Below are 15,152 nucleotides of genomic sequence, written 5' to 3' on the forward strand. Positions count from 1 at the left end.
AAGATAGATTCTTTTCAATTTTCGATGTTACCACACTTTATATGGTGAGAATATAATACGTTGCAAATTCACTTGGGGAATAGATATTTTTATAAAATAATTTATCATTATAGCCCACATATGAAGCCACTGGGAATAAAGAAATTTTGATGATAACAGTAATAAAATGTTTTACTTATGCAGTAACTTCCACACTGTTGGGTAGGATGCTGGAGTCCCCGGGCGGTCAGTGAACACAGAGCTGCCAACCGCAAGGTGGGACATTGGAGGCCACCTGCTCCCGCCCGCACCTGGAAGAAACAGAACACTCCTGCTAAACAGCCAGCCGGCAAAAGCCCTGGGTAGCCCAGTTCTGCAGTGACACATGAAGGGTCGCCATGGGCTGGGACAGACTTCATGGAAGCTGACTTGTTTTGCTTTGAGTAGGATGTGAGAATTTTAACCACAATACCTATCTATCCAACTTCATCTTTGGCCAGCTGTTGAACCCTGGGCAAGTTAAACTCTCTAGGGTGCAGTTCTCATGCCTCAAATTGGGGATGCTGCTGAGATCCCCTTCATCAGTACCGCATACCTCGTTTCACTGCACTTCACGGCACTGTGTTTTGCAGATACTGCATATTCTACAAGTTGAAGGTTTGTGGCAACCCTACGTTGACCAAGTCCGTGGGCACCATCCTTCCAACACCATGTGCTCACTTCATGTCTCTCTGTCCCATTTTGGTCATTCTCACAATATCTCAAATATTTTCATTCTGCTATTGCACACTTAAAAGCAGTCGAGTGGAAATGTAACTTTCACGTGCCCTGGGAAACCAAAAAGTTCATGTGACTTGCTTTACTGTGATACTCACTTTATTGTGGCTGTCTGGATTTGAACACACACTGTCTCTGAGGCCTGCCTGGACGGGTGATGAAGATTGAGTCAGACAATGGTGTTTGCCTCACTGAGCGGTTTCTGGCGCATGGAAAGTTCTCAGCAAACGCTAGTCATTATTATGACTATTGATCCAAAGGGAGTTCTGTGGTGTACTGTCTAAGGCACCTGACTGCTAACCAGAAGGCTGGCAGTTCAAACCCACCAGCCACTCCTTGGAAGGAAGATGAGACAATCTACTTCTGCAGTGATACTGCCTCAGAAACCCAAGGAGGGGTTGCTATGAGTCGGGTGTGACTCCACGGCACACAACAACAACAACATTTATCTAAAAGAAAGGAAACGAAAGCAGAGGGAAGTGAAACAGAACTAAAGGGACAGAACTGGGCACCAGGCGCGGCTGGCCGAGCAGGGGCACTGCTTTCACCACTTCCCAGCACTTATTGCAGCCCATGCTCTCAAACATGTTGTAAGCTCCCTAGTCAAGGTAATGTTTGAACCTGTGGACTGAAGTGGCAGGGGCCGCTGAGGGAATCATTAACTCACTGGACTATCTTGTTTGTGACTGTATTGACTCTTACGGGAGTCAATAACATTTTGGGATTAGGACACCTTGTTTCCTGGACATTGCTGGCCAGTCCCAAAATGGAACAGAGAAGAGTGGCCCTCCTGTTTCTTCTATTTCTACAATCAGGTAAGATTTGAGTGTCTTTTATTTTCATCATTACTGTCCCCCCAGCCAGGTGTGGCTAGGCAAGCTACTACTGTTTTCTAACATGGCTTTCTGTGCACCTGGTTTAATTTAGCTCTTGACTCATGAGTGCTCAGTTCAAATCTAATACGTGATTGAAGAATTCTTCAGGAAATTTGTTTATTCGTGTGGTGAAAACTGTCAGGGCATTAAGACGAATGGGTGAGAACAATAAGTGACTTTTCAGATCTCAAAGACTGAGTCCAAATGATTGCTATTTCTGTTGGGACAAAAAGACCCCTACAGCTAATAAAGCAAAGGCTGAGGGCCACTTTGCCTGGTTCTCAGTTTGATTAATTCTGAGTGTTTTTGTGAAGGTTTTCTGTTCCCCTCACTTCAAAATCCAGAACAGGATTTTTCTTTGACTCTTTGACTCTTTGACTCGCCCATGTAGTTGGACTCACCATCCCATTGGCTGTGGCTTACTATCCGTACAGCAGCAATTTGATGTGTGTATTAATTCGACAGGTACTCCATGCTTGAGGAGGCCAGGTGCTTCTTCATAGTTAAGTCACATATATGTCACACACAGATAGATCTCCCCTAGTCCCACCAGCTTTTTCACCTGCTGGGACAAAGCCACCCGATCTATCCCTCCCCACAGTCAAGATGAGGAAATCTAGGTTGGAGACATTACGTTATTTGCCCACTGACCAAACAACTGACCCCAGCAAGCGAAGGAGCCATGATTGAAGCCGGGGCTTTCCCAGCGTGGATCTGGTGTTCTTACCGCCACAGGTCGTTAAACCTTCTGGGACGGATTCTAAACATGTCCCAGGGGTTCCTTCTTTCTTTTTGGTGGCTTTACTGACATAGAACTCACATAGCATACAATGCTCCCACTGAAACCAGACAATCCAACAGCTTTCAACGTATCCATAGGTGTCTGACTGTCACCATGAGCAACCAGCAACGTAGGGGCATTTTTATTACTCCAAAAAGAGGCCTCTTGGCTATCACCCCTCCCAACCGCCCTCCCTCCACTGCAACCACAAACGTGCTTTCTGTCTCCATAGACTGGCCTCTTCTGGGCATTTCCTATCAGTGAAATTGTACAATATGCTAGTGGTCTTTGTAGAAACAGTGTGTAGATATTTGAGATTTGCTTACTAAGTTACCAGAGAAAAGTTCTCAAGCTGCATTTTAAATTAGAATCAAGCCCATCTGGATTCAATGGGAAGAAGTTAAAGAGATACCAAAGATAAGCTAGAGTAGGGAAGATTAAACACAAAGCGTTTTGTGAGAAGTGTGTGTGGGGGAGGGTATGTATATTCTATTTACATCCCAGGAAAGGAGGCGCTGGAAGGGAGTGAACTTAGTCAGTGGGCTACACCCACGTGTCGGAACAGGCTTCTCTGGCGGCTCCTGTGGCAGCCAATGTAGGAAAAAACCCGTCTTTCCCAGGCTCTTTTGGAAAGGAAAGCATTTACTCTCACTTTCCATGGAAGTAACTTCCATCGTGCCAGGGAGCTGAAAAGCCAAGCAGAGAACACTTGTTCTCAGCTGTCCTCAGTGAGAACTGGCTACGCATCTTGCATTTCTCGAAGCACTGCACCTTTCCTTCAAACACAAGCACGCGTGCACATACACACACCACGGTGAATTTAACAATCCCACCCACCAGCCACTCCTCGGAAGGAAGATGAGGCAATCTACTTCCGCAGTGATACTGCCTCGGAAACCTAAGGAGGGGTCGCTATGAGTCAGGGCTGACTCGACGGCACATAACAGCAACAACAACATTAATAAAATAGCCTTGCTTTGGTAGCCATGGGCATCTATGTTTGGTCTGTAATATAAAAATACTTTTCCTACCCAAAATATGTCTTTTATGTTTCTTCATCAACAAATAAACTGTATTATACCCCATTGCCACATGAACTGCTGAGGAGTAAGGAAAAAAATAGCTAAAGTTCTGGCAAATAGAAAAGAAAAAAATATTCTCTTCTGGACTATGTCTTTGGTATGTCAGCTTCTAAGGTAGATTCAGTTGGTTTGTTCTTCAATGTTGTACAGTAGTCCATTGTGTGCACATATGGGTATATCTCTGAGGTAACATAATTCAAAGATGATATGAACAGGAACAGGGATTTCTCTTTTGAATACGCCTGTTACACTTTCCAGAAACTTCAAGAAGTTTAACTCTCTATAAAATACATTTTATAGGGTTGTTGCATGTGTGGTTTTGAAATCACATCCTGCTCCATGGAATTCACCAACACACAACTCTTCTTGGGCTTGAGAGTTTAAATGGAAGAAAATACAGGAGTTCTCAATATGGGCCAAACTACGTGTTTTTCCATGATCTTTTGATACATATATCATGTGCTTTTTGGTGTACTGAGGTTTTAGTTGTACTAACCAACTTTCTGTTCAATAATCCGTCCTTCTCTGTGGAGTCTCTCAACTCAAGGCAGGATGCAGTGGCAGGTGAGGGAGGGGGCGCGCTTGGCATGAATCTCCAGGGGCACGACCCCATGCTCAGCATGTGCATTTCCAGGGTGGGCAGGCAAGGCCTTTCTGGGAGTGAGGATCTGGCCCGGAAGGGTCTTTTCTGTTGGAAAATTCTCTTCAGCATGCACACATGCTCTAGGAGGTCCTGTCTTTAAAACCAGTGCCATGACCACGCACTCCCTCCTGAAACTGCCCCCTTCACAGCCCACTTCTGAAATCCTCCTCTTCTCAGTGTCCCCACTGCCATCTTCCTAGATTCTCTTTAACCCACCCGCCCCGGCCCTGGTCCTCCCCTCCACTCTGTCTGGGCGAGGCCGCCATGGTGCCTGATCCAGTGGAAAGTCTGCGCTCTCCATCTCAGCTCTTCCCACCCCCATGAAAGCCGTCCGCATTCCACACCAAAAGGATGGAGTGGCATCTCCAGACTTGGATTAGCACTGCCAAAGCCAGCTCCGGTGTTATGGGGGGCCTAGAACAAGGGGCACTCTTTGCAGTCTTGTCTGTGGAAAGGTGGCCAGGGACCCTTGGCCACTGTCTGTAGAAAGAGGGAGGAAGCAGCTGTCACACAGATCCTCGGCCTCCAATTTTATCTCACAGAAAAATCACAATGTTAGTCATTGCTGCTGTTAGGCGCTGTCGAGTTGATTCTGACTCACAGACACCCCAAGTACAACAGAATAAAACACTGTCTGGTCCGTGTTTGTCCTGGACTCTGCTTTTCTCTAATATCCCTCCTAAACGCCGGCTACCTGTCATCACAAACTCTCTGCAATTGGCTGTGATGTGTCACTGCACCCAGTATAAAAATGACCTTGTATTGCAGATGAGATTCTGACCCTCCAAGACTTTTTGTCCAAGATGAACCACAATTTAGATGCACCAGTGGCCAAGGAATTGACTGATGCATGGTGACACCACATGTGTCAGAGTAGAACTGTGCTTCACAGGGGTTTCCGTGGCTGCTTCTTCAGAAGTTCATCACCGGGACCTTGTTCCCAGGTGCCTCTGGGGGGACTTGAGCCTCTAAGCGTTCAGTTAGCCGCCAGCGCTGGTAACTGTTTCCCCCACAGTTTAGCTCTGCTCCTGTTTCTCCTTCACAGCACCATCAATTCGCTAACCTCTCTGAGGTGGAACTGTGCTCATTGTGGGTTAAAATAACAATGTTGCAACCAAAGACTGTACGGGTGGAACTCAAACAATGGCCTCCAAGTTCCACTTACGCCCAAGGACTGACAAAACAGCACTAAACCTGGTAATAGCATTGCCACGTTGCACCTTGTCTCTGCTGAAGGTCACGCAGTGCTCCAACATGGCATGGCAGAGGATGGCAGAAAGATCACAAAACTCATTCCGATTTAAGTTTCACACCCACTAATATGATAGCACAGGAGCTGCTCAGAGTTCTAACTCTCCGCTCCAGATAATCTACTAACAGAACACAGTTTCTTAGGGGAACTTTTCCTGAGTAAACATTCTTATCCATGGCCATCCATGCTACTTCCCAAAAGAGCAGGAAGTTGTATTTTGTGGATGCAAAGATAATGATTACAAAGTCATGAGAGCCAAGCAACAATGGCACTGGTGAATCTGGTCAGTTGTCCCACATTCATTCTCTTTACAGGTCAAGGAGACCCCCTGGAAAACTACGTAAATACCGAGGGGGCTTCACTGTTCAGTGCCACCAAGAAGCAGCTCGAAGCAAGAAGCACAGACGAATGCGCCACCAAATGCGAGGAGGAAACCGCGTTCACTTGCAGGTATCTTCACTGTCACGGCAGCTGCGCAGAAACCGTGCTGTTCGAGTCACTGTTATTTTGATGACAAGACCTTTTCTTGTGGATTTACGGGCACAGATAGTACTTAGGAGAAAAGAAGAAATTTCATGGAAACAGAATTTGGAATCTCTTTGCTCCCAGCAGTTTCTGGTTAAGGTTGATCTGCATCCCCTTTAGGAAAATACTTGAAAAGCCAGTTATTTTTATGCATGATATGAATGTGATCACCTATTGTTCTGAGCTCTACTTTTCAATATCATTAATAAATACTTAATGAGGGTCATGTGGATGGCTGTCCCTAGGCCCTAAGGAAGTATGGATAGAAGACCCAATGCCTGGCCTTATGTCTTCATGGTGTACTGAGAGAAACTGGCTATAATGGAAAAATTTACACATATATATAGCAGCTAATTTGAAATATTGATAAGTATCTGGTACACAGATGTGGCAAAATCAACTCAAGATCTATAAAGACTCAGAGGAAAGAACCCTTTTATTTTTCTTAATCCTCCCTACCCTGCAAAACCCTCCTGCTGTGCCCCTCATAATTATGCACTCCTGTTTGTCCTCCATTTCCTCAGTTTGAACGTTGGTCCTCTGGTGTCCCATGGTCTATTGCTCTAAGGGATGTATTACCATTAAGTGTGTGGGTGTGGCATCCTGGTTGAGTAGTCTGTGTGTACATCTTGTTAACTATTGGGCTGAGAGCCCGCCCCTGGGGGTGAGTTTTATTCCAGGCGCTGAATGTATTTCGGAGCCATAGTATAGGGGGTCTCACCAGATTTCATCTGACCAGTAATTCTGGTCATTATTGAGTTTTTGGATTTTGTTCCACGTTTTCCCTCCCACTTTATCCAGGATTTCCAGATTGGATCCTTAACAAGATGTACACTCACCTAGTAGGTTACCGAGATGGGGAGGGAAAGGGAAGGATTAATTTAGGGCTAGTTGGGGCTTACACGCTGACATGGGTAGGGGGAGGGATATACAGAAGGAACAATTCTTAAGAGTTGGACCACTAGAGACGACCTCCTGGAGGAGGCAGGAACTGAGCTAGGCTTTGAAGGCTGGGTAAGATCTTGTAAGCACCAACAAAGAATGGGGTGTTCTGGGTGAGGCAAAGGCATGGCCATGCGTGAACAGGACGATGTGCGTACAGTGAAGGTTCACCTTGAGTCCGGGTGGGAGAGCAGGCGGGGAAGGTAGACTGTGGATGGCTTTGAAGGCCACATTGAGCATCCACGGTGGACCATGCCAATGGGTAAGGAGCAGGGTGGACGTGGTGAGGTGAAGAGACGGGAGTCCTCGGGGAGTCCCATGTAATCATTTTAGGAAAAGTCATTATCAGCAATCAGAGTTGCTTCTTTCCAACACAAAAGCCAACATTCTGGCTCTTAATACAATTTAAAATCTGAGTGAAGAAAGAGTGAAACAGTTGGTACAGAAAGAAAGAGAAACCTTGCAGAGGGAGAAGGTACGTGGGAATGAGAGCAGCTACCCCTCAACACACCCCAAACTGTGTGACAGGAACAGTGCTGAGCTCCCTGATCCATAGGGCCAGTCATCAGCATGGCTGGGGAGTCAGGCTCAGGCAGGAGCCTAGGCGGTCATGACCTAAATGGGAAATGGGGGCCCACCTCCTGATCCTCTCTCTGCAGGTCGTTCCAATATCACAGTAAAGACCAGCAATGTGTGATCATGGCTGACAACAGCAAGTCTTCCACCGTCCTCAGGAGGAGAGATGTCATTTTGTTTGAAAAGAGAAGTATGTACCATGTTTTCTTCTTCTTCTTCCTCCTCCTCCTCCTCTTCCTTCCCTTCCCTGCCCACCCCCCTCTTTTATGTCTTTAATTCAACAAAGGCTCTAGGGTTTGGTGAAATGGAATTTTTAGTCAGGATGGGGGTGGGAGAGGGTAGGGTGGCCACTAACCAGCTTTGTCATTTCACCTCTTGGGTTTCATGTTTTATTTGGTTGAGTTCTACCTCTATGACCCTGAAAATGAGACATTCACAATTTTGTTTTGTTATTTTAGAGAGGGGGTGAGGAGTCTGAAAGTTCCTTATGATCTTGACTTCTTGTTCTGATGGGAGACTGCAGCCCTCGGCCACAGTAACATTAGGATACAGACAGGCTCCTTACTGTAGTCTGTAATTTCCCCCTTTTTTGGGGGGGTCAAGTCTTTACTGCCAACAGACAATGAAATGAGGGGATCCCATTTCCTCTTCCATCTGACCACTTGTGCTGTGGAGTCAATTCCCACTCACAGCGCCCCTAGAGGACAGAGTAGAACTGCCCCACAGGGTTTCCAAGGCTGTAATCTTTACAGATGCAGGCTACTTCATCTTTCTTTGGTGGGTTTGAACCTCCAATCCTATGGTTAGCAGCTGAATGCTTTAACCACCACACCACAGTTTCCTTTGAAATGCTGTCTAGATAGACCCATTGTTTAGGACTGAGAGCTGGCCTGGATTCCTGTGGAAATCACTAGTCTTTTAACACATACAGAAGCCCCATGGGGTAAATGTGGAGATTTTAAGAAACTATCTCCTATTCTTTGTTATTTGTTAGGTGTTCAAATCATTTATAATGACAACTTAGCATTTCAAATATTCTGTAGCAGCGGATGTTGAAGGAGGCCAAAGCCAAAACAGCCAAGCCAGATGCTGTGCACTTGCTCTGGCCTCTCAGTGCCTCTGGGTGTCACAGTGGAACCACGCTCCATGGAATGGACTGTGCTTCGGGGCCCCTGCCAAGCAGACTGCCAGGCCTTCCTTCTGAGGTGCCTCGGGGCGGCTTCAAACCGCCAGTCTTCTGGGCAGTGGTTGAGCTGCGTTCTGCCAGGGGCCCTGCAGCATCATTTCCGTGCAGTCTTCACAGTGGTTCTTCACTTTCTCTCCAGTGTCTCCGCAGAACTCCAAACCAGATTTCCCAAAGCACTTCGTTAGGCAGAGTTATGGCTGTGCATTGAGTCCTCATCTCAGGCTTTGTTAGCTGGGCCCCTACTAGCCTCTTTCCTTACCCCGTTTGTCTCTAATTCCCGAGATTAGTAAACCTTATCTGCTGCAGTTAACAGCTGTTACCAGGAGTGATTAAAAGCTGAGATAACTAGGCTGACCCACTGTCCTCCAGATGAGTAGCATACATATGGTGGGAAGCTCCTTACAAAACACAGACATTTAATACATCACTGATAAATCGTTAGGAGCTCTGGTGGCATAGTACCTAAGGGTTTGACTGCTAATCAGAAGACTGGAGGTTCAAACCCACCAGCCACTCCTCGGAAGGCAGGTTGGACAATCTACTTCTGTAGTGATACCGCCTCAGAAACCCAAGGAGTGGTCGCTACGAGTCGGATCCAACTCCACAGCAGTGAGTTTTTTTTTTTTTTTTGTAAATCGTTAACCAAAAGGAACATGGGGGTGACTGCTAGCACCAGTCTGAAGGTGCTTCTGTTCAAGGTGACAGGAAGGACTGAAAGGTTATGTACACGGGGATGGGTACATACAAACAAGGAGAGATCAAAAGTCAAAAGCTCAGGTAGCAAGGGTGCTTGCTTCTTTGCTGGAGACATTAACCCTTTGCCAGATTCCCTGCCGACACATTTCTGGGGAGAAGTCGATGGCAGCTCATGATGCCACCTGCCTCTTCTCTCCTTGCCCACTCCTGCCCCCATCCAAGCCCCCAACGGCTCCAGCTGGGCCACTGCTGTGGTTGGCAGCCTGAGCAGCCAGCGACTGCTTTAAAATATAGCGTCCCTGCTCAGAACCCTTGAGTGCATCTGGAATAAACTCCCAATCTAACCAAACACGAGTGGTCATCAGCACTTGCGTCATGTAACCCCCTGGACCACCGTCTGCTTGACTCACAGCCTTCTCCCTGGCCGGTATCTCTGTTCCGCAGACTGGCCGGCCATACCCCTCCCTCTGCCCTGAACCCTCTTTGTCACTGCCCTGCCCGAGGCCAGCTGCTTCTCCTCTTTCAGGCCTCAGCCCAGTGTCACCTCCTTTTAAAAGCTTTCCCTGGTTCCTGGGCCTCCCTTGCACAACGCCCCTTGAGTGTGCAGTTTTGTAACATGAACCCACGTATCAAAATGTCATAATCAATCTAAATGAGCAGGCATTTGTGATCATTTTACACGGTGCTGGGGTAAGAGCGCAGCTCGCTACACACATACTAGAAGTGGGACCCCCAGGTGGGATTGACTGGCTGCTGACTGAAAGGTTGCAGGTCTGAGTCCACCCCGAGGTGCCTTGGAAGAAAGGCCTGGTGACCTACTTCCAAAAATCCAGCCGTCAGAAGCCCTGTGGAAGAGATTCTCCTCCTTTGACACACAAGGGTCACCGGGAGGAGGAACTGACTTAATGGCATCAGCTTTTTTGTTTTTATTAGAAGGATTTTTTCTCGGTAATTCATCAATTTTAAAGTCTGGTTAAAGAGGGGTGTCAAAAAAGATGACATACATATAACTTAGACATTTTATATTTTCACTGAAAACATAAGTTAATGTTAATATTTTTTGATGGTGGGCAGATTTTTTTTCTTTTTTTAAATCTAGGTCCACCAATGAGGGTGACCAGTTGCATTTCTCACGTATCTGTCTGCCAGCGCATTGCTTGCAGTGGTCACTTTATTTCTCTCGGAGGTGGAGCAGGCTCTGGAGACTTTCTCTGATCAGTGTGACAGCAGAACACCTTCGAGATTTTTATGATTTTCCTCCAAACTCCTAGAATCGACTTGCCCTCGCTGGATCTGACAGCAAATTCTAAAATGAGTCAGCTCTTTCAAGTCGTTAAAAGCATCGACTTTGTCAAACACTAACAAGCAGAACGATTGCTCTGTTTCTTTTCACCTTTGTGTCTCAGTTCAGATCATTTTAAATGAAACATACCTGGAATGAAAGTCTGACAATAGAAACAGTGGGCTCTTGGTAAACATATAATCTGACTAACAGGAACCAGTAGGGGTGGACACACTAGAAAGTGGCCTTCCAGCCATGGCACCCAGCTGACCCCTGTGGGCATCGGACAGTGCTTTAAAGACAGGATGGAGCCCATTGGCTAATCGGGGTTGACTGACTTCTACTGTAAACATTTAACATAGACCAATTTCATAAGCCTGGTTGGCACTTTTTTGTATCTACCATGCTGGCTGCCTCAGAACACAGACACGGCCTGGATCTGTCTCAGCCTCGTCCACCCTGTCTCAAACCCCATCTCCCCCGCCCCCCATTATCTTCCCCTTCTTTCTCTGTAACCCTTATCCTCTGGAAGGTATTTCCTTTCACAATTAGTTACTGTCATCACACCCATCCAGACGCCACCCAGCAGGAACTTGGCCTGTTCTGGACTCTATGGTATCCCCAGTACCAGGCGTGTGCACAGAGGGGCCCAGCAAATAGCTTTAGAATAAATGGATCCAAGTGACAGACAGCTTTGTCAACAGCAACTCTTCCAGAGATACCAAAGATGGTCCTGTTCGACAGCGGGAAGGTGGCGGGGGCTGCTTCCTTTTCCCTTCTGCAGCAGGTGCCCAGGCAGCCCGGCCTTCCCCTGAGACGGCTGGCTGGCTCACGTCTGGGCTTCCTCCCAGTGTACCTTTCAGAGTGCAAGACCGGAAACGGAAAGAACTACAGGGGCACGACGGCCAAAACCCGCGACGGGGTCGCCTGCCAGAAGTGGAGCGATGTGACTCCTCACAGACCCAAGTAAGGCCTTTGCTTTGGACTCTGTTCCACCACTGTGTTCAGAACACTTCCGTGACCACTCACCTAATCAGACAGATGACAGGGGGTAGGAGAAAACTTTCTGAATGCTTGTCTTAGTTTCCTAGTGCCTCTGTCACAGAATATCACCAAGTGGGGGGCTTTAAGGAACAGAAACTTAATGTCACACAGTTCTGAGTCTGGAAGGCCATCAGCAGAGCCATCCTCCCTCTGAATGCTCTAGGGGAAGACCGTTTCTTGTCTCTTCCAGCTGCTGGTAGCCCCAGGCATCTGGTGGCTGGGAGGTGCATCTTCACAAGGTGTCTGCCTTCGCTCTGTGTGACTCGGTCTCCGCATGTGTTCTCCTCTTCTTTAAGACACTACTCAGAAGGGATTAGGACCAGCCTCCTCTGGTATGACCTCATTAAAGGATCACATCTTCAGAGAAAGACCTATTTCTAAATTTCTAAATAAGGTCAAGTTCAAAGGTACTGAGGTCAGAAGTTCAACATATCTTTTTTGGGGATACAATTCAATCCATAATGATGTTGCTGTAGAATAGTTCAATGATTTCTAACACAAACAAGGAAGACAGTTGCCCCCTATCTACTCTCGTGCATAGAATTCTCTAGAAAACCTACAACACAGATGGCTGCCTAGAGACAAAGAAAAATCAAACCACAGATTCTAGGTGCAGTCGGAGAAAAGATGAAAGATGGCTATGTGTAGAACTGAGCTAGATGACTCAACTGTACCAAGCTGGAACTCTGATTACATGTTCCCCTCAATATTGAGCCCAATGAAGGGAAAGAGTAAGGAAAATATAAATAAAAAATGCATTATCTCACAGCTCTTACTACTTATTTTAGTGCCATCCCACCCACCAAACATGACATTATGTGGCCTGAGTCTCAGTAACAATACTCATCAACGAGGAATGTAGTATTTGCACCCCCAGAACAAGTTTTTTTTTTTTTTTAAATTGTAGCACTATGAGCAAATCCAATTTGCCCTATTAGACATACTAGATATTAGGCTCACCTCTGTGATGAACTCATAAAACCAAACAGCCAAACCACAGATGTTGGGGGCTCATGAGAAAATCTAGACCCCTCCTCCATTACAGATCAGTAACTGAGGCCCTGAGAGGGGGGTCATTTACTGAGCCCCAAAATACGTACATGGAAGAACCAGAAGCAAAACCTTTCTATGCTAGACTCCAAGTCTCGTGCTTTTTCTCCAGTTTGTTATTTCCACAGAGCAACTCATCATTAGAACTGAAAATGAGGTTAACAACTCCATGCTCAACCCCAGTTAATTCAGGCTGTAAACTGTGTCCCAAAGACCACAGTGTTTGGAATCAGATGGCTCTGCCTCTTGCCTTGATCTGACACTTACTCATTGTTCCCACATCCCAAAAAAACAAACCCACTGTGGATTCTGACTCACAGTGCCCCTAGAGGACAGAGAAGAACTGCCTCGTAGGGTTTCCCAGGCTGTAATGTTTATGGAAGCCGAGTGCCTCATCTTTCTCCCACTGAGCAGCTGGTGGGTCCAAACCACCAACCTTTTGGTTAGCAGCCGATTGTCTTAACCATTGTGCCACCAGAACTCCTTGTCCACATGCAGGCAAGCTTTATTTTGTTTACCATGGCTGCACCTCAGTTTCCGTCTGTAAACAGGGATAATAATGTCTTCCCAGCAGGGTTTGTAATGACGAGTCCATGAGACAACACAGCAAGATTTCAATGTAATGCCCACCACATAGTTCACACAGACTAGACAAATGGTGTTAAACCACTATTATGTTCCAGAGAGAAGGGCAATTGAGAAAAGCAGGGGTTCAGAATAAATCAAATCCGACAGGCTCTGAAGATCTATTTTCACTGACTGGTATGAAAATGGGAACTTGGCATAGTGCCTGTGGCATTCGACTACTAACCAGAAGGCTGGTGGTTCAAATCTACCAGCCGCTTCTCGGAAGGAAGACTGGGCAATCTACTTCCACAGTGATACTGCCTCAGAAACCCAAAGAGGGGTCGCTATGAGTCAGATCCGACTCGACGACAGCAAGTTTTTTTTTTTTTGGTATAAAAATGCTCTGGCTCTCCATGTAAGACTTGCTTCTCAATACAGCAATAACAGTACCATTAGCTACTGCGCCAGAAACAGCCAGGCACCAAGACTGACACTGCTGTGTGCGGCATTGCCAGAACGTGCTGGCGTGACAGAAACATGACGAGATGGGCAGCAGGCAGCAGGCGTCCCGACGTGCTGATGACACGCTCAAAGCGCTTTTCTTCCGCTCTGCACAGGTTTACCCCTGATAAATTCCCTTCCGAGGGGCTGGAGGAAAACTACTGCCGGAACCCAGACAACGATGAGAAGGGCCCGTGGTGCTACACCACCAACCCGGAGCTCAGATTCGACTACTGTGGCATTCCTGAGTGCGAAGGTCAGATGATTCCAGATAACACCCACAGCTGCCCTTGCTCTGTAAAGAACTGGGTGCCAAGCCAGTGCCCACACAGACATGATTAATGATCAATGAGTGTGGCGACTTACAAAACGGAACAACTGGGTGCCCCTCTTGGAAAGGAAAAAGTATTATCTCAGAACTTCCCCTCCCCCAGCACTGTCTTAAGTAGTTTTTATTAACGTGTTATTTGAAGGTGTCCCAATATAAAACCCAATCGAAACTGCACATGAACTTCTTACTCTTGTAACTCATACACAATCTAAAACCAAAAACAAAATTTGCTATGAAATAATTAAAGGAAAACTACCAAAACCAAACCCACTGCCACTGAGTTGATTCAGACACATAATGACCCTACAGGACAGAGGAGAACTGCCCCAGAGAGTTTCCAAAGCCGTAAATCTTTATGGAAGCAAAGTGCCTCATCTTTCTCCCATGGAGCAGTGGGAGGATTTGAACCACTCATCTTTTGGTTAGCACCTGGATGCTTTAACCACTGAACCACCCGAGCTCCATAACATAAAACTACAGAATCATTAATATTCAAATAAACTATATTAATTTCATGTGGCAGATTTTGTTGTTTTGTTCAAACTAAGCAATAAACCAATTCTTAAGTCAGCAACCCATTATTTTCATGGTTGACCGATGATAGTACACTTCAGAGTTCAATGCTAGAAAATCAAAAAGCATTGGTATTGAAAAAATGTTCTTCAGTTCCTATTAACTGTTACATTTACAGCTGCAAGCGGGAATGGATGAAAGGATTTCTACCACACCTCTGCTTGCACAGTGGAGGTGGCACTAAGTGACAACTCAATCCTCCCATCATTTTATCTACTTGAACCATGGGCGATCCTTTATCTGTAGGTCCTATGGCCCTTCCTTGACATGACTGCACGTTGTTTTATTTATTTATTTTTTTACTGTGATTTGGGTGAAGATTTACAGAGCAAATTCACTTTCCATACACCAGTTCACATGTACTTTGTCTTATGTCATTGACCACAGTTTACCACAATGTAACAGCTCCCTTCCCACTTCCTCCCCATAGTTACCTCTTCCCAGTGTCCATCCCTCCATACACTCCTGGCCCCTGTCTGTCTCCCTGTGC

The 15,152-nt window shown here is 46.3% G+C and overlaps 1 protein-coding gene across 1 annotated transcript in view; it reads left to right on the top strand.

Annotated features, from left to right (window-relative positions):
- The first annotated feature begins 1,522 nt into the window (after positions 1-1,522).
- Positions 1,523-15,152, top strand: part of PLG (plasminogen) — a 61,911-nt gene continuing 48,281 nt past the window's right edge. Inside the window, exons 1-5 of the mRNA XM_007945261.1 lie at positions 1,523-1,571; positions 5,704-5,839; positions 7,516-7,622; positions 11,448-11,562; positions 13,875-14,014. Of these exons, the coding sequence (XP_007943452.1) occupies positions 1,523-1,571; positions 5,704-5,839; positions 7,516-7,622; positions 11,448-11,562; positions 13,875-14,014 (547 nt within the window). The remainder of the gene's footprint in view (positions 1,572-5,703; positions 5,840-7,515; positions 7,623-11,447; positions 11,563-13,874; positions 14,015-15,152) is intronic.

The sequence above is a fragment of the Orycteropus afer genome, unplaced genomic scaffold, assembly GCF_000298275.1.
Source record: "Orycteropus afer afer isolate SDZICR_OR568_19922 unplaced genomic scaffold, OryAfe1.0 scaffold00135, whole genome shotgun sequence".
NCBI lineage: Eukaryota > Metazoa > Chordata > Mammalia > Tubulidentata > Orycteropodidae > Orycteropus > Orycteropus afer.